General features: G+C 38.5%; 1 protein-coding gene across 24 annotated transcripts in view; it reads right to left on the reverse strand.

Moving 5' to 3' along the window:
• ATP11C (ATPase phospholipid transporting 11C) overlaps nt 1-19,727 on the reverse strand; it is a 207,749-nt gene that overhangs the window by 19,102 nt on the left and 168,920 nt on the right. For 15 of the 24 annotated variants that reach the window (XM_051831579.2, XM_070066965.1, XM_051831578.2 and 12 more), the window contains 4 exons: nt 17,550-17,609; nt 5,314-5,441; nt 2,441-2,576; nt 336-401 (listed from right to left, as the gene is read on the reverse strand). In XM_051831579.2, the coding sequence (XP_051687539.1) occupies nt 336-401; nt 2,441-2,576; nt 5,314-5,441; nt 17,550-17,609 (390 nt within the window). Of the gene's footprint in view, nt 1-335; nt 402-937; nt 954-2,440; nt 2,577-5,313; nt 5,442-17,549; nt 17,610-19,727 lie in introns of all 24 variants that reach the window. The other 9 variants (XR_011385560.1, XR_011385562.1, XR_011385561.1 and 6 more) reach the window with 2 other exon arrangements.

Genomic DNA, 19,727 nt, shown 5'->3' on the forward strand with positions numbered 1-19,727 from the left:
CTTAAGATGGAAACACACAATCATACACACATACTCTTTCAAAGCCTATTTATATGTCACTTATCATAAAGATTAAAAAGACCAGATTTACAGAACAAATATGGTGTTTGAATTTAAAAATAAATTAGAACAGACACTAAAATAATGGCTAACAAATAGTTTACAAATGCCAAAATCCCTAGCATCACATATATTTTAGTAAGCATTCAGACAAAGGCTTGAATAACAAACAGTAACAAAAATAAAGATTAGGAGACAAAAACGATGCATTAGGATAAGAGCAGAAAGTATTACCAAAATGGTGTTAAGTACATTTGAATAAATAAAAATCTAACCTTCAGGGTTACAGTGAATACTAAGACTGTAAAAACAATGGTTCCAAAAGTCCAGTTTCCATACACCTGAAAAACATTTAACAATTACATGTATCATGAAAACATGAACCTGCTTAAAAAAACATAACAAACTGAGTTTAATCCTGCATGTAATTGCCAAAGATTTTTGTATGAATTGTTTAGGGTAAAAGCTGGTGAATAAACTAGGTCATGATGATGGATTTTCCTGTAACCCTAAATTTTCATGATCAGGTACACCATACCTATGGTTGGTAGGGTTTATTTCCATTACTTTATTTAGCATTGAACTGGGAACTCACTGGTATGATAAAGGCAGGGGGAAAAATCCTATTCTACTAATAATAATATTCATTAACATAAGTCATGTGATGATGACTCATGTCTCTTAAGAGTAGGGTATGGACTTTCCCTTTAACTAGAATTCTCAGATAAGTAATTATTTTCAGACAAAAAGACTCATTTTTTTAAACAAGTCCAACTTTTTGGTTGTAAATACCACAGCTGTCAGCATGTGCAGTTCAAAGAAAAGCAGATACCATGTATAAATCCAAAGGGTGGCAATGAATGGCACATATGCTTACCAAACGCTGTCAAGATCTGAATGCACAGCATTAAAACAGAAAATGAGATGTAAACGGTTTTCAAAAAATAAAAACAAAAAAATTAAGATTAATAGAAGCAAAAAAAAATTTAATTAAATCATACATGAGTGTCTAGTTGCTGCTAGCAGTGCCTACATTTAGAGTAGTTTTAGCAAACATTTAGAAGGATGGTGACATGTACAGTAAAACCTTATTAATTTGGACTTTATGAACTCAAAACAGATAATGAACTGGACAGAGGTTAGGTTGGTGTCTCTCATGTGCCACCTGGAAAGTTTGCTGAACAAATGAATCACATCAATAGGACTGCAGTAGAGTATCCACCTATACTAGAGCAAAGTCTTTAAAAGCAGTACCCAAATATATATGATTTATGTGTCAAATAAAAACAAAATAGAAAGTGAAAAATCATAGAATGGGTCATAAAACTGAAGGGACTTGAGAAATCATAAAACTGAACTCCTTCTTACAATGATGGGACTTTCCCAAGAACTCGAAGGATTTAGCAGGACACTCTCTGACAAGTGCTATATGTGTAAACTCTAAAGAAGACCTGAATTTTCCTACAAATTATTTTGTAATTAATAATTTTTATGAATTCATCTTAAAGTTGATTTCTTAGTCCAAATTAGAGAGGTTTTTACTGTAGTAATTAATTTGAAAGTATCATTGAAATTCCCTGCTTCTATCAATTCTGTAACATGTTGGCTGTCTAGATTTCAGATGTAGGCGTTATACTTAGCAAATTCTTTTTGAACCTTAGCTTTGCTTCATGTTATGATCGTAAAGAATGAATGACCATAAAAGAGGAATTCCAGAAATGGCAAACAAACAGTGAAAGCAGCATGCAAGGCATGTATTCAGCTTCCCATTGTGTGGCTGCAGGAAAAAGACCTCACCTGTCTCCCATCAGTAATTCTCTTCTAGAGTATAGCCAAGGCCAGAGCATCCTAATGCAACTGTTGATTGAAACAGTCCTTGCTAGGAAGACTGGCAGGCCCAGTATACCTTTTCTGAAGAATGCTATGCTTCTATGTGGAAGGGAAGGAGGGAGGGAAAAGAATTCCCTCTCTTCATCCATTGGTCAAATACTTCAAAGATAATGCAGCTACCCTCTTCAACTCCAAGCATGTCAGGCCACTAGGAATAAGAATTGAGTTGGGCCAAACTTTGCTTTAAAAGAGAAGGTTTTCTCATATCAAAATGTAGTGGTCCAAAGTCTGAAATCTTAAGACCTCTACTAAAATTTACAGCCAAGTTAAACTTCCAGAGGGTTTGCACAGCAGCTCTATAGTCACTCACATAGGGATTTCTTATTTCAACACCTTTAAAGAAGCTATGAGAAATAAATAATACTGTACCTTAAGAAAATGGTTTAAAAAGTGCTTACAGCAAGACTATATGTAAGACAGATCCAATGCCTATGGGAAAAAAATAACCCATGCTTATAACACCAAAAGATGTAATGGCATTTTTTTTTACCTTTCCATTTTCTTCCAGGGATGCAGTCTGAAAAAGAAAGTAAGTCCCAAAGAAGAACACCATCCCTTCAAAGGCAGCCAGAAATGTCCAATATAGGAAGGGGCCCAACTGTAGCATGGCATTACCAGTAATTTTCCTATTGAGAAATGGGGGAAATAAAAAACAGGGCAATGAACCTCTGGAGGGTGTTCATTTAAAGATACAGAGAAATACCAGGGTGGGCATGGGGTCTGACCCCATTACAATGAAGGGGGCTACCCTGATGGACTGAAAACTTTTGGTAAAGGACCAGACATAGCCAAAGGTTCATATTCACACAATCACCTCCTAGCTTAAAGTAAACTGTAAAATGCTTTTACAATTAAATTTTTTCAGAAAATATACATTATTGTGAACTGTAGTCACACTAATGTGCTATGCAATACCAGGGATGTATTCCTTCTACATGTGTTTTGTAACCACTATCCAACCTTCCTCTATGTCCTCTTCATAAAGCAATGACAAGGAGAGAGCAATGTTAATTAACCTAATTTGTTCAGTATATATCATAAACATTTATTGAAATATCACACTATACCTCATAAATATTACAGTTATTAAAGAGTTAATAAAAAATGCTTGTAAAATTCTGGCCACTGATAATAACATCATCAGTAATAACTAGCTCCTATTTATATGCCAGAATATGGATGAAAAGTTTTATATACATTATTTTCATCCACATAAAGACTACATTGAGAGAGAGAGAGAGAGAGAGAGAGAGAGAGAGATTGAGATTGAGAGATTGAGATCGATTCTTTCTGCTGGTTCTCTATGCCAGTATATCCATGTAGATCTCCCACATGGGTGGCAGAAACCCAGGTACTTGGGTTATCATCTGCGGCCTCCCAGATGCACTAGCAGAAAACTGGATCAGAAGTGGAGGAGGGACTCAATCCCTGACATTCCAATATGGTATGTGGATCTCCCAAGCAGTGTCTTAACCTGCTGTGCCACAACACTCACCCCCTACAGGGTCATTAATGCAACTGACAGGTGTTGATGAAAATTATTATTAAAGAACTGATAGTTATTGAAGCTCAGTTATAAAGACAGGGAAGTTCATTTTATAGCGCTGTGCTTTTAAATACCTTCAACATAATGTTTTATGAATTTGACTCTGTATAATTGTAACACTTATTAAATGTAAATTTTATGAGTCATGCTGGTTATTGAAATTCTTTAAATTTGTGCATCTTCATTTCAAACAACTACATAAGCTAAGCCTACTGCATTTAGTATCCTTTGGTATCCTTTATTATTTTTTAAAGACATTTTTATTTATTTACAAGTTAGAGAGAGACAGTGAGAGACAGAGAAACTAACTCTTGCACTGCTAGTTCACTCCCCAAATGGCTGCAATGGCTGCAATGGCTGGGCCAGGCCAAAGCTAGGGGTCTGAAACTCAATACAGGTCTGATTCATGCATGGCTGGGATCCAACTACTTGGGCTATCCTTCACGGACTTCCCAGGCATATTAGCAGGAACTGGATTGGAAGTGGAACAGCCGGGACTTGAATTGGCACTCATACAGGATGTTGTCTGTGACTTAACCCGCTGCACCACAATGCCAGCCTCAGGTATCCTTTATTTAGCAATAGATACATCTTCTATAAACGAATATTTTTATCCTTAGCTTTAGGTTTAATCTATAAAAATCCAATTAAATTATAGGTTAAGCTACTAGAGTTAGAGCCAAGTTTCCCATCAACAGAGAATAGCATCCATTTCCCACTAACACAAAATGCGTACAATGACTCCAAGAGCTATTTTTTGAATGGGGCTAACCATGGGGGACAGCTAATGCTTCAAGAGCAGTTAACAAGAGAAAAGGTAACATAACCCCATCAGTTCAATCCATTACAAGTAGGAATTAACATTCTAAACTAGAAAAGATATTTTCGTGTGCTTCTTTTTTTGTGGTTAAATATCACATCTTCCTGTGAAACATCAGAGCACGTTGATGCTGTAGGCTCAAGTTTTAGAAACTGGTGACTTGGGGGGCTGGCACTGTGGCATAGTGAGTAAAGTTGCTGCCTGTGGTGCCAGCATCTCATATGGGCAACCAGTTCGATTCCCTGTTACTCCACTTCTGATTTAGCTCCTTGCTAATGGCCTGGGAAAGTAGCAGAAGTCCTGGCTCCTGGCTTTGGCCTGGCCCAGCCCCGGCTGTTGCAGCCATCTGGGGAGTGAACCAGTGGATGGAAGATATTCTCTTTCATTCTCTCTCTCTCTTTCAAATAAATAAATGAATCTTCTTTTTTTCTTTTAAGAAATCGATGACTCAGGCATGGCATTGTGGTACAGTGGTACACCACCTGCAACAGTGATATCCAATATGGGTACCAGTTCAAGTCTTGACTGCTCCAATTCTGATCCAGCTCCCTGACAGTATGCCTGGGAAGGTAAAAGAAGATGGCCCAAGTGCTTGGGCCCCTACCACACACATGGTAGACCCAGATGAAGCTCCTGGCTTCAGCCTGGCCCATTGCCAGCCATGGCATTTTGGGGAGTAAACCAGCAGAAGGAAGACGACTCCCTCCCTCCCTCCCTTCCTCTCTCTCTCTCTCAAATACATAAATAGATTTTAAAAAAAGAAAAAAAGAATTCGATGACTCTGAACTAAGTGCTTCACATATAATTCAAGTACATTGCCCACAACTAGGAAATATGTTATTTTACTCTTGAATGGTCTGGTTTCAGTAGCTAAAAATTCAGAGCAGAAATAGATAATAAAACAAGATGGGCAGACCTGTCACTTCTTTACCTACAGATGAAATGACACTCCTAACTTTGAATGTCTGAGGGGGTTTTAAGCATATGTTCAACTTACATATACAACCGGGGGTCTGAGGTCAGTGTGTCAATGTTGATGTGCTGTTCCAGTAGACTGTAAGCCAGAATGGGCAGGGAAGTGAAGCAGATATTGTACATTGTAAGATAAGCAGCATCATACAGGGGCTGAAATAACAGAGAAAAGAAATAGATATATTGAAACATTCATCTACAAGATGGTATTTATACATTGGGAAAAATCACTAGCTAAGACAAGACAGTTTCCTTTCATTCTTTTAGTGATAGTAAAGGTAAAGAAAATTTTTAAAATAAGGTCATCTACTTGGAGCCATAAAAAAGAAATGATCATATTGTGATACACCACATTAATATACCCTCACCTTTAATTGGATCTTATTCAATGTTTAAATACTATAGACTGAATTTCTAACAGATGTTTAATAAATTTTCAAAAGATTTTTGAGTAGCTAAAAACTCAGCTATCTAGCAGCTACCTCAGAAAAATTCAAATACAAATAACAACATAGGAATCCATAAAGAAACTAAATACAGGCACTAGCCAGTTTATGCCACAGCACTTTTGTTAATTCTTTACATATTTTTGGTCAATATTTTACAGGTTCAAATCCTATAGCAAATCTTTTCTAACGACCTCTTCCTGACATTCTTCCTTACTGTACTAATAAACCTGATTTGATCAACTACAAGTGTATTCCTGGTAGTTTATGGCTGGAGGCTTTGACCCTAGAATAGAATTGGACAAACAGAAAACATTCAGAAATATTGGAAAAAATGAATGAGTATAAATTGGAAACTATAACACATTTGTAAAGGATTGTTCTGATAATACAAATACCTTTTATTGAAAAAAAATTTAAGATAGTCTATGAACCTTTGATAAACATACTTATTGAGTTTAGTACTTATCTATACAGTGTTAGATACTCTCATACAACTTTCCATCGTTTGAACAAATAATACCCCATATGTAATTTTTGCATTTCAGAAATGTTAATAAAATTATATTTAAATGTGACACAAATGAACACAATTATGCATTTTTAATTAGTGGCTACTAAAGATATAATCATTGTCATAATGGAGATTGATTCAAAAGCTTGGGAACAACTTAAATGGAATATTAATTTACTTAATAGTTGACTTTAGAACATTCCCTGAGTGCCTATTATGAACCAAAATGGTGACAGAGATGATTTACCCCATTTATATTAAACAGTTCAAATTTTAGACAGATAGGCAGAATAGGGTATGCACATGGAGCTGGGGACACACAGAAAGGACTATAACTCTGTTCTAAAGTAATGACAAAGTAAAAGAGAATGCAGGCAATGTCGCAAAATGGATAGCTCTCTGTAGAAAATGGAGATATAAATATTTCCCACACACTCTCTATAAGTAAATATTAAAGCACAGTAAAAATGTTTTACTGAATTAAAAAGGACAATAAAACACGTGTTATATTCATTTTAATTCACAAGGAGAGGACTAGTCCATTGCAAATAACACTACATTTCCTTGGGAAGTTATCCATACTCAATAACGAGTAAATTAAAAAAAAAACACTTAAGAATAACTGTGTATTAATTACAGAATTAAACCAGTCATATTAAGTAGAACAGACAAAAAAAACTACTAAGAGGGATAATGTATTAAGTTGTTCATTAACAGTCAGGGCTATGCTGATCAAGTCACCGTTTCTCATAGTGTCCATTTCATACTAACCGATAGAATAAATAAAGGGGAGAGTGATCCAACATGGGAAGCGAGATACTCAGCAGACTCATAGAATGGTGGATGTCCTAAACAGCACTCTGGCCTCGGAATCAGCCCTAAAGGCATTCCAATCTGGCTGAAAAGCCCATGAGAGTATTTCAGGCATGGAAAGCCAAGACACTCTGGCAAAAAACAAACAAACAAACAAACAAACAAACCCTAAATGAAAGATCTCTTTGAGTGAGATCCCAGTGGAAAGAACAGGTCTTCAAAGGAGGTACCTGTCTCTGAAGGGAGGAGAGAACCTCCACTTTGACTATGACCTTGTCTAAACAAGATAAGAGTCGGAGAACTCAAGGGGCTTCCATAGCCTTGGAAACGCATCACTGGTGCATAGGGAGATTACTGATGCCATAAATAGGAGTGTCAATTGGTAAAGTCAACAACAGGAGTCACTGTGCACTTACTCCTCATGTAGGATCTCTGTCCTTAATGTGCTGTGTATTGAGATTTAATGCTATAACGAGTACTCAAACAGTATATTTCACTTTGTGTTTCTATGTGGGTGCAAACTGTTGAAATCTTTACTTAATGTATACTAAACTGATCTGTAAAAAAAAAAAAAGAAGAAGAGGAAATTATCAATTCCCAACTTGACTCTCACTGGGATTAAACATGACATTGGTCTGATCTGATTTCATCATCATTTAAAAAATCATCTATTATTTTTCACTTTATGTTTCTGTGTGGGAGCAAACTGTTGAAATCTTTACTTAATGTATGCTAATCTGATCCTCTGTATATAAAGAGAATCGAAAATGAATCCTCATGTGAATGGAAGGGGAGAGGGATTGGAAAAGGGGAGGGTTGCGGGTGGGAGGGACGTTATGGGGGGGAAGGTATTGTAATCCATAAGCCGTACTTTGGAAATTTATATTCATTAAATAAAAGTTAAAAAAATTGCTAAGTAAAAAAAAACACAATTCAGATTTACTGTAGTGTAATTGAGTCCTGAATTTCATTCAAATGGAAACACTATCAATTTACTTTTGTCTTACTATGGTACTTTAAGGCTACATGGGAGACAACTGTAATTCTTAGATACATAATTAAGACAAAGAATGTCCTCAAAACAAACAGGCTTAGCTGATAAAACTGTTTCTTTATAAACTTATTACAAATATTTTCATGAAGCAAAAAAAGTCAAGTATTAGCTCTGCTTAAGCTAAAGAAAGATTTGATTTTTAAATTTTTTTTTAACTTTTATTTAATGAATATAAATTTCCAAAGTACAGCTTATGGATTACAGTGACTTCCCCCCCCCATAACTTCCCTCCCACCCGCAACCCTCCCCTTTCCCACTCCCTCTCCCCTTCCATTCACATCAAGATTCATTTTCGATTCTCTTTATATACAGAAGATCAGTTTAGCATACATTAAGTAAAGATTTCAACAGTTTGCTCCCACACAGAAACATAAAGTGAAAAATACTGTTTGAGTACTAGTTATAGCATTAAATCTCAATGTACAGCACACTAAGGACAGAGATCCTACATGAGGAGTAAGTGCACAGTGACTCCTGTTGTTGACTTAACAAATTGACACTCTTGTTTATGGCATCAGTAATCACCCTAGGCTCTCATCATGAGCTGCCAAGGCTATGGAAGCCTTCTGAGTTCACCAACTCTGATCATATTTAGACAAGGCCATGGTCAGGGTGGAAGTTCTTTCCTCCCTTCAGAGAAAGGTACCTCCTTCTTTGATGACCTGTTCTTTCCACTGGGATCTCACTCACAGAGATCTTTCATTTAGGTTTTTTTTTTTTTTCCCAGAGTGTCTTGGCTTTCCATGCCTGAAATACTCTCATGGGCTTTTCAGCCAGATCCACATGCCTTAAGGGCTGATTCTGAGGCCAGAGTGCTGTTTAGGACATCTGCCATTCTATGGGTCTGCTGTGTATCTCATTTCCCATGTTGGATCATTCTCTCCCTTTTTTATTCTATCAGCTAGTATTTGCAGACACTATTCTTGTTTATGTGATCCCTTTGGCTCTTAGTCCTATCATTATGATCAATTGTGAACAGAAATTGATCACTGGGACTAGTGAGATGGCATTGGTACATGCCACTTTGATGGGATTGAATTGGAATCCTGTGGTATGTTTCTAACTCTACCGTTTGAGGTAAGTCAGCTTGAGCATGTCCCGAATTGCACATCTCTTCCCTCTCTTATTCCCACTCTTATATTTAACAGCGATCCCTTTTCAGTTCAGTTTCAGCACTTAAGAAGAATTGTGTATTGATTACAGTATTCAACCAAAAGTATTAAGTAGAACAAACAAAAAAAATACTAAGAGGGATAACATATTAAGCTGCTCATCAACAGTCAGGGTGAGGGCTGATCAAGTCACCTTTTTCATAGTGTTCATTTCACTTTAACAGGTTTCCTTTTTGGTGCTCAGTTAGTTGTCACCGATCAGGGAGAACAAATTGTATTTGCCCCTTTGGGATTGGCTTATTTCACTCAGCATAATGTTTTCCAAATTCCTAACAGGGATCACTTTTCAGTTAAAATTTAAACACCTAAGAATAACTGTCTGATAATTACAGAGTTCAACCAATAGTACTAGAAAAAAAAAATACTAAAATGGATAAAGTATTACATTGTACATCAACTGTCAGGACAAGAGCTGATCAAGTCACTGTTTCTCATAGTGTTTATTTCCCTTCAACAAGTTTCCCCTTTGGTGCTCAGTTAGTTGTCGCCGATCAGGGAGAACATATGATATTTGTCTCTTTGTGACTGGCTTAATTCACTCAGCATGATGTTTTCCAAATTCCTCCATCTTGTTGCAAATGACCGGGTTTTGTTGGTTTTGACTGCTGTATAGTATTTGGTAGAGTACATGTCCCATAATTTCTTTATCCAGTCTACTGTTGATGGGCATTTGGTTTGGTTCCAGGTCTTAGCTATTGTGAATTGAGCTGCAATAAACATTAATGTGCAGACTGCTTTTTTGTTTGCCAATTTCATTTCCTTTGGTTTTTGTTTAATGAATCTGAATCCTGGGGTGTGGTCATTTGGTCTGGTGATTAAAACGCCACTTAGGACCCCCACATTCCATACTGGATTGCCTGGGTATGACTCTCAGTTTTGCTCTTGATTCTAACTTAGTGCAAATGCACACCCTGGGAGACAGACAATGGCTCAAGTACTTGGGTCTCTTCCACTCACATGGGAGACCTGGATTGAGTTGGCTTGCCCCAAGGCTGAGTGTTGTGGGTATTTGGGAATCAAACCAGTAGATGGAAAACATTTTCCTTCCATCCCTCCTTCTCTAATTCTCAAATAAAATGTGTGAGTCTTGGTTCCTCTTCTATATTATTCAAAGCTCAAAGAACATCTAGTGTGGTTCTGGATTAACAAAGCATGACTAACGACACATACTCCAAAGATACTTGCAATAAAGGTTGCTATGCTAACCGAGCATCAAAAAGGAAACCTGTTGAAGTGAAATGGACAATATGAGAAACAGTGACTTGATCAGCCCTTGCCTTTTGAGGAACAACTTACTACCTTATCCCTTTTAATAAATTTTTTGTTCTACTTAATACTATTAGCTGAACTCTTTAATTAACACACAATTATTCTTAGGTGTTTAAATTTAACTGAAAAGTGATCCCTGTTAAATATAAGAGTGGGAATAAGAGAGGGAGGAGATGTATAATTGGAGACATGCTCAATCAGACTTGCCCAAAATGGTAGAGTAAGAAACGTGCCAGGGGATTCCAATTCAATCCCATCAAGGTGGCAAGTACCAATGCCATCTCACTAGCCAAAGTGATCAGTTTCTGTTCACAATTGATCATAGTGATAGGATTAAGAGTCAAAGGGATCACATAAACAAGACTAGTGTCTGCTAATACTAACTGATAAAATTATTATTTATTTATTTATTTATTTATTTTTTTGACAGGCAGAGTGGACAGTGAGAGAGAGAGACAGAGAGAAAGGTCTTCCTTTTGCCTTTGGTTCACCCTCCAATGGCCGCCGTGGCCGGTGCACCGCGCTAATCCGATGGCAGGAGCCAGGAGCCAGGTGCTTTTCCTGGTCTCCCATGGGGTGCAGGGCCCAAGCACCTGGGCCATCCTCCACTGCACTCCCTGGCCACAGCAGAGAGCTGGCCTGGAAGAGGGGCAACCGGGACAGAATCCGGCGCCCCAACTGGGACTAGAACCTGGTGTACCGGCGCCGCTAGGCGGAGGATTAGCCTAGTGAGCCGCGGCGCCGGCCAACTAACTGATAAAATTAAAAAGGAGAGAACGATCCAACATGGGGAGCAGGATACACAGCAGACTCATAGAATGGCGGATGTACTAAACAGCACTTTGGCCTCAGAATCAGCCCTCAAGGCATTCGGATCTGGCTAAAAAGCCCATGACAGTTTCACAGGCCTGGAAAGCCAAGACACTCTGGCAAAACAAAACAAAACAAAATAAAATAAAACTCTAAATAAAAGATCTCTGTGAGTGAGATCCCTGTGGAAAGAACAGGTCATCAAAGGAGGCACCTTTCTCTGAAGGGAGGAGAGAGCTTCCACTTTAACAATGGCCTTGTCTAAATGAGATTGGAGTTGGCAAACACAAAAGGCTTCCATAGCCTTTGCTGCTCATGACAAGAGTCTAGGGTGATTACTGACGCCAAAAACAAGAGTGTCAATTTGTTAAGTCAACAACAGGAGTCACTGTGCACTTACTCCTCATGTAGGATCTCTGTCCTTAATGTGTTGTACAATGTGAATTAATGCTATAACTAGTACTCAAACAGTACTTTACACCTTGTGTTTCTGTGTGAGTGCAAACTGTTGAAATATTTACTTAATATATACTAAATTGATCTTCTGTGATACAGATAATTGAAAAATGAATCTTTATGTGAATGGAATGGGAGAGGGAGTGGGAGATGGGAGGGTTGTGGGTGGGAGGGAAGTTATGGGGGGGAAACAGCCACTGTAATCCATAAGCTGTACTTTGGAAATTTATATTTATTAAATAAAAGTTAAAAAAAAAAAGGTTGCTATGGTCAGCAATAGAACCAGGCCAAAGTAAAAATCAGATTTTTGCATATCATGTCATCTTTTTCCATAGCGACCTTCCTTTTACCTGGTACACTTTCCCTCTAAGATATCTGTGGAGGATTAGGGAATGACCTACTGCAATAAGTGAGGGATGAACAGTAAAAAAAAGGTGTACAAGTGTAGGAAGTGTACTCTCAGGGGAGAACTGTAGAGAAAACTGCACTGGAAAGCCTACAAGAGGAAGAGGAATGCCATGGACCTGTGTGGAAGGTGCAGATGTGCAGCATGAACAAGAAGATGGCGTACAACTGTACCAGCTGAAAGCTAGAGCTAGGGGGTGGAGGTGAGACAGGACTGCAGAAACCTGTGGTGATACAGCCGGAGGGAGAGTGTGGTATGACTCCTTTGGTCTCGAGCCATGATGGCTAGCAGTTGCTAGCAGTTGCACACTGACCCAGTGGAAGTAGAGAGGGCACGTTTATCTAGCCCCAATTTCTACACAGTAGCGCTGGCTGCCTGGCTGAGAAAGGGTGGGCAACATTTTGGGTGTGGGTGGGAGCTACGGAAGACTTTGTGTGTTCGAACAGCAATTGGCTGAGACAGGACACCCTCTCCTCGGCATTACTGGCCGCAGCAGCAGGGATAAAGCAACAATCGGCCAGTGGCTCTTATGTACGCAGGTGATCAAGAGATTCTAGTGTAGGGAATAAACTGCAGTTCCCACTGTCTTTTGAGTTTGGCTGGGAGATGGCTAGGCAACCACGTGGGACAGTGAGGCACCAACATCCTAAGTGGAGCTGTCTTGGGGAACATCTGCCTCTCTATTGACTGGACAGGCTGACAGGGCAGAAAAAATCTGGGCACCCAGTGACTGTGGGAGCTTTGTGTGGTGATACACTGGGGACTTGGTGGTTACATGAGAAGGTGCAGGGTGTAGTGGGGTCTCTGGGCAATCACTGGGTGCAGCTCCACAAACTCGGAGCTCTTTGGTTGCCTACAGCATTTCACTGCAGTAGGAACTGTGGTCAGAGTGAAGACTGCACACATGATTCGTGTGGTTCATATGGTGGCTTGGAACACACTGGGAGCAAACACCCGGGCACTGAGAACTACCACACCCAACTTGGTTGTTACCCTGGATACTCACCCCATGCCCAAGCACTGATCAGAGTCCCCTGGCCACACCAACCACTCACCTCTTAGTTTTCAATGAAAGTGCAGACATTCCATTAAGTCACAAAGGAATAGCTCAAAGATAATAGCCATCAGAAGAAAAAAAAAACAAAAATCAACTCACAAATGACTAAAAGCAAATGCAGAAATTCAAGCAATAAGAATAAGGAAGACACCATGAGCCCCCAAAAGGACCACAACAACATTTCAATATTAGAATATGAAGATGAAGAGACTGAGGAAATGCTAGAAATGGAATTAAAAAACTTAATCTTAGGATTACTTGAAAGTATTCAGAAGCAAATCCATGAACTAAACAAAACCATAGATGACATGAATAAAATTTTTCCCATGAAATTGAGATTTTACATAGAAATCAAAATGAAATATTAGAAATGAAGAATACAATAGAACAAATAAAAAATGCAGTGGAAAGCCTTAACAGCAGACTTGGTGAGGCAGAAGAAAGAATATCTGAACTAGAAGGCAAATTTTTGGATGGGCATGAGGGAAGGTGGGGAGGAGTGTCTCTATGTTCCTAAATCTGTATATAGAAATACATGAGGCTTGTATAACTTAAATAAAATTAAAAAAATAAAGATATCTGCATAGCTCCTTCAGTTCTCTGCCCAAATGTTGTTCTAGTATAAAGAACTTGCCAGTTCATCTTCTCGAAAAAAGTAGCCCTTTCCCTGAGTCACATGCTATCCCTTTATTATGCTTGTTTCCTTCAGAGCGCATAGCAACACGTTATATATATGTGGCTATTTTCTGTCTGTCATCCTTCTATCATTATACTGCAAATTCCAAGACATTAAGAGAGTTTGTTTTGATCACAGTTACATCCTCAGCACTTAGCCTTGCATAAAGTAGGCACTCAAGAAATATTTGTCAAATGAATAAACCTACCAGCTGAGTAACTGAATGGGCCAAACATCAACTCCTATTGAAACCTAAGCAGGTAACTTGATCAGCCCTTGCCCTGACTGTTGATGAACAACTTAATACATTATCCCTTTTAGTATTTTTTTTGTTTGTTCTACTTAATACTATTGGTTGAATTCTGTAATTAATACATAGTTATTCTTAAGTGTTGAAACTTAACTGAGAAGTGATCCCTGTTAAATATAAGAGTGAGAATAAGAGAGGGAAGAAATGTACAATCTGGGACATGCTCAAGCTGACTTGTCCCAAATGGTGGAGTTAGAAATGTGCCAGAATTCCAATTCAATCCGAACAAGGTGGCAAGTACCAATGCCATCTCACTAGTCCAAGTGATCAATTTTTGTTCACAATTGATCATAATGATAGGTTTAAGAGTCAAAGGGATCACATAAACAAGACTAGTGTCTGCAAATACTAACTGATAAAATAAAAAAGGGAGAGAACGATCCAACATGGGAAGCGAGATACACAGCAGACTCATAGAATGGCGGATGTCCTAAACAGCACTTTGGCCTCAGAATCAGCCCTTAAGGCATGCGGATCCGGCTGAAAAGCCCATGAGAGTATTTCAGGCATGGAAAGCCAAGACACTCTGGGGAAAAAAAAAAAAAACCTAAATGAAAGATCTCTGTGAGATCCCAGTGGAAAGAACAGGTCATCAAAGAAGGAGGTACCTGTCTCTGAAGGGAGGAGAGAACTTCCACCCTGACCATGGCCTTGTCTAAATATGATCAGAGTCGGTGAACTCAGAAGGCTTCCATAGCCTTGGCAGCTCATGACAAGAGCCTCGGGTGATTACTGATGCCATAAACAAGAGTGTCAATTTGTTAAGTCAACAACAGGAGTCACTGTGCACTTACTCCTCATGAAGGATCTCTGTCCTTAATGTGCTGTACATAGTGATTTAATGCTATAACTAGTACTCAAACAGTATTTTTCACTTTGTGTTTCTATGTGGGTTCAAACTGTTGAAATCTTTACTTAATATATGCTAAACTGATCTTCTGTATATAAAGAGAATTGAAAATGAATCTTGATGTGAATGGAAGGGGAGAGGGAGTGGGAGAGGGGAGGGTTGCGGGTGGGAGGGAAGTTATGGGGGGGGGGAGTCACTGTAATCCATAAGCTGTATTTTGGAAATTTATATTCATTAAATAAAAGTTAAAAAAAAAAAAAGAAATCTAAGCAGGTAGATAACCAAAGCAGCCTTTAGAGAATTTAGGGTCTCAATCACAGCTGGCTTTATAAGCATGCCTTTTCTTTCCACCACACAATTTATGCTTGGAAAACATGTTTTAAAAGGAAAACAAAACAACAGATTCTTTTCAAAATAAAAACAGTGTTTCAACCATATCACACCAATTTCCCTTTAGCACTGTGCTACAAATTTCTTAACAAACTCTGAAATATCTTTTTAATACCTTCATTCATCTAAGAAGTGAATAATTAGATATTTTGATCAATAGGAATATCATTATATTCTTAGAATTTTATCTACGAACTATAATGTATCTGCTAAAAACTAATTAGAAATTAAAAAATTCTAAAAGAATAAAGGAAACTTTTGCTCCCCCCAAAATAATAATTTGAATGCTCAATAAAAACTTATTGATCGGAGCCAGCGCTCTGGCACAGTGAGATAAAGCCCCAGCCTGCACCACCGGCATCCCATATGGGCACCGGTTCTAGTCCCGGCTGCTCCTCTTCTGATCCAGCTCTCTGTTATGGCCTCGGAAAGCAGTAGAAGATGGCCCAAGTGCTTGGGCCCCTGCACCCACTGGGAGACCTGGAAGAAGCTCCTGGCTCCTGGCTTCGGATCAGCTCAGCTCTGGACATTGTGGTCATTTGGGGACTGAACCAGTGGAATGGAAGACTTCTCTCTCTCTCTGGCTCTACCTCTCTCTGTAACTCTGTCTTTCAAATAAAAAAAAATAATTCTTAAAAAAAAACCTCATTGATCAGAATTTATCAAACTCTCTGTAACTAATATTATTTATTTTGACTACAAGAAACCTGATGGTGGAGCTGGTGTTATGGTGCAGCAGTTCAAGCCAATGCCTGCATCACCAATATCCCATATCAGAGTACTGGGTTGAGCCCTGGCTGCTCTGGTTCCAATTCAGCTGCCTGCACATCTACCTGGGAAAGCAGCTGAAGAGGGTGCAAGTGCTTGGAACTGTGCTACACACGTCAGAAACCCAGATGGTGTTCCAGGCTCCTGGCTTTGATCTGGTCCAACCTTGGCTGTTGCAGACATTTGAGTAGTGAACTAGACAGAAGGAAGTGTTTTTCTAGCAATCACAGTTTCTTGGCCAACTCCAAGATCAACACTTTTCTATATAATAAATGTAAGAAACTGAAAAGATATGAGATTTTTTGATAAATCATTAAAATATAACATTATAGCATTGATGAGACATAATGCATATATTAATAAAAAGAAAAAAAGTATAGTGGTGCAGCAGGTGAGGCAGCAGCTTGCAATGCTGGCATTCAATATTACAGTGCTGGTTCAAGTCCCAGCTGCTCTGCTTCAGCTCTGATCTAGCTCCCTGCTAATGTGTCTGGGAAAGCAGCCAAGGATGACCCAAGAACTTGGTCCCAGCCACCCATGCGGGAGATCCAGATGGAGTTCTTGGCTCCTGGTTTCCAACTGACTCAGCCCCGGATGTTGTGGCCATTTGGGAAGTTAATCAGCAGACGGAAGATCTCTGTCTCTCTCTTTCTCCCTCTGTCACTAACCATTTCAAATAAATAAATATATCTTTAAAAAAAGAAAAAAAAATCAAGCTGGCACTGTGTGCAGTGGTTTAAAGCCCTAGCCTGAAGTGCTGGCATCTCATATGGGTGCCAGTTCTAGTACTGGCTTCTCCTCTTCTGATCCAGCTCTCTGCTATGGCCTGGGAAAGCAGTAGAAGAGGGCCTACGTCCTTGGGCCCCTGCAACCATGTGGGAGACCTGGAAGAAGCTCCTGGCTCTGGATCGGCACAGCTCCGGCCACTGTGGTCGTCTGGGGAGTGAACCAGCAGATGGAACACCTCTCTCTCTGTCCCTACCTCTGTCATTCAAATAAATAAAAATAATCTTAAAAAAAGAAAAAAAAAATGAAAAAGCATTTTAATGTCGTCTCAACTCCAAAAGTGAAAAAAAAAACAATAAGAAAAGTAGAAAATGTAAAGATACAAATGTTTGCTTTTGTGAAAAACAAGGCCAAGGAGATCAACCGTTTGAAGCAAAAAAGAAATCCTTTAGCTTTGGACATACACCTCTAATCCCTAAAAGGTAAATATATTAGCAGCAAATGTAAACTATACTATAACAAAAAACAAATCAAATACACAAACCTGTTGTGAGAATCCACAGAAGAACTGGTATAAAAACTGTGGCAAAATGAAACAAAGGTTCTGGAAAAAAAATTAAGAGAAGGGTTAGTATTCTCACTTGATAAACCTTTTAAACTAAAACAACAAACTATATTCCAATTAATCTTTAGTCATTCCTGAATCCTTCTAATGTAAAAATAGTATAAAATAACAGATATAAGGAAATAATTCAAAACAAAATGATTAATTCATATTAAAACTAACTTTTGTCCTACCAATGTAGAAGAGGATCTCACTTACTTTAATGAGGCTTCTTTCTATTCCAAGAAGAAATGATCTCATCCAATATGAACACCTAATGATATGGTAACTTAAACACCAATTTCCAAAATCATAAAACAGACTGACATACTGCTGTTAAGTGTATGCTTTAAAGTCATTTAATGTGAATAGTCAGGAAATTAATAGATTATGTTGATATCAGTAGTAACAATGTTATTTGAACTTTATTATTGCTTCATCAAACAATCAACATATCATTAATATGGAAAGATGGCATTGTTTGCAATATCAAAAAAGTCAATCTTAGGGATTTAGCATATCACTGGGGAATATTAAAAACTAGTAGAGAAAAAAATACAAGCTGGGAATTCACCACTTGAGAGTCACTACATGTGACTATAAAAACTAAATTTCTTAAGGCAAAACTACCAGAATGAGGATTTTTAAATGAGTACTATCTTTTAAAGTAGTCCGTGAACTTATTTGAGTGCTGCTGTCAATTTTTCACAATATCTCTGGATGTCTCATTGGGAAGCACATTTAAGAGCCTACTTTTTAGCCACGGCACACAACTGTTCTCACACTGCCTCTTAGTTAAATCACCAGAATTAGTTCTAGGAGACTTCAGGTTGTTTTGGGTATAGAAGGAGAGGAGCAGTATTGCCACTAAGATGCGGAACCAAATAATGATGCTTACTTTCAACATTACTATTCAACATAGTCTGAAAGTTTTATCAGAGTCAATTAGGCAAGAAAAAGAAATCAAAGGAATACAAACAGGAAAGGAGGAAGTCAAACTATCCTGTTTCCAGATGATATGATCCTATAAATAGGGAAGCCAACAGACTTCACTAAGGGACTATGGGAACTTATAAGAATTTGGCAAAGTTTGCAGGTTATAATAAAATCAATACACAAAAATCAATAGAATTTGTATACCCAAGTAATGCCATGTCTGAGAAAGAACTTATAAGATCAGTCTAATTCACAATAGGTACAAAAAAGATCAATACCTAGAAATAAATTTTACTAAGGATATGACAAATCTTTATACTAAAAATTATAAAACATTAAGAAAAAATAGAAGACATAGAAAAATGGAAGAATCTTCATATTTATGGATTGGAAGAATTAATACCATCAACATGTCCATACTACTGACAACAATTTACAGATTCCATGCAATCCCAATGAAAATACCAAAGACATTCTTCTCAGATTTAGAAAAAACAATCCTAGGAAGGACTCCATGATGGGGGAATAGGGAGGGAGCTCACTGATATTCCAGGAAAAGATAGTTTAATAAAAGTGGAAATAGTGTAGTCTCAGGGAAGAATTAGGAAAAAAACTGCAGAGGAAACTCTTCCAGAATTAGTGGGACATTATGGACCTATGTGGAGGGCACGGGCGCTCATGGCTCAGGACCCCAAACTGCCGAGTCTATGCACCAGCACTGGAAACGGAGGTGAAGTGAAATGGCAGTAGCCTGAGACACTGTTAGAAAAGTGGCAGGAAGAGACTAGAGGGAACAAGGCTTGAAGCCCAGTGGGGGAAAGGACACGAGCATAACTAGAGAGAGAAAAAAAAAATACAAAGGACCGGTACAGACATGATTCTCTCTCTCCACTCACCTTACAAAGGCAGGGAAGAAAATAGAGCAAGTGCCATTTTGGACACACACAACAGCTGCCCTCAGCCAAGCAGAAAAACCTGACAATGGTGGGGAGAAATAACAGGAGATTCAGACCTAGTGTGTGGAGCTTATGAACCGGAACTGTGGAAAAAAAAAAACAAAACTGAGGGTGTGTGGGAGAACTCACGGTGTGGCTGAGATGTGAGTAGTCTTGGTGGGAGATGCCACCAATGTGGTCGGCTTTGGCTACGCGGTGAGAGACATTGCAGGGGAATCTGAGCTTA

This window comes from Oryctolagus cuniculus, chromosome X, assembly GCF_964237555.1.
Source record: "Oryctolagus cuniculus chromosome X, mOryCun1.1, whole genome shotgun sequence".
NCBI classification, from domain to species: Eukaryota; Metazoa; Chordata; class Mammalia; order Lagomorpha; family Leporidae; genus Oryctolagus; species Oryctolagus cuniculus.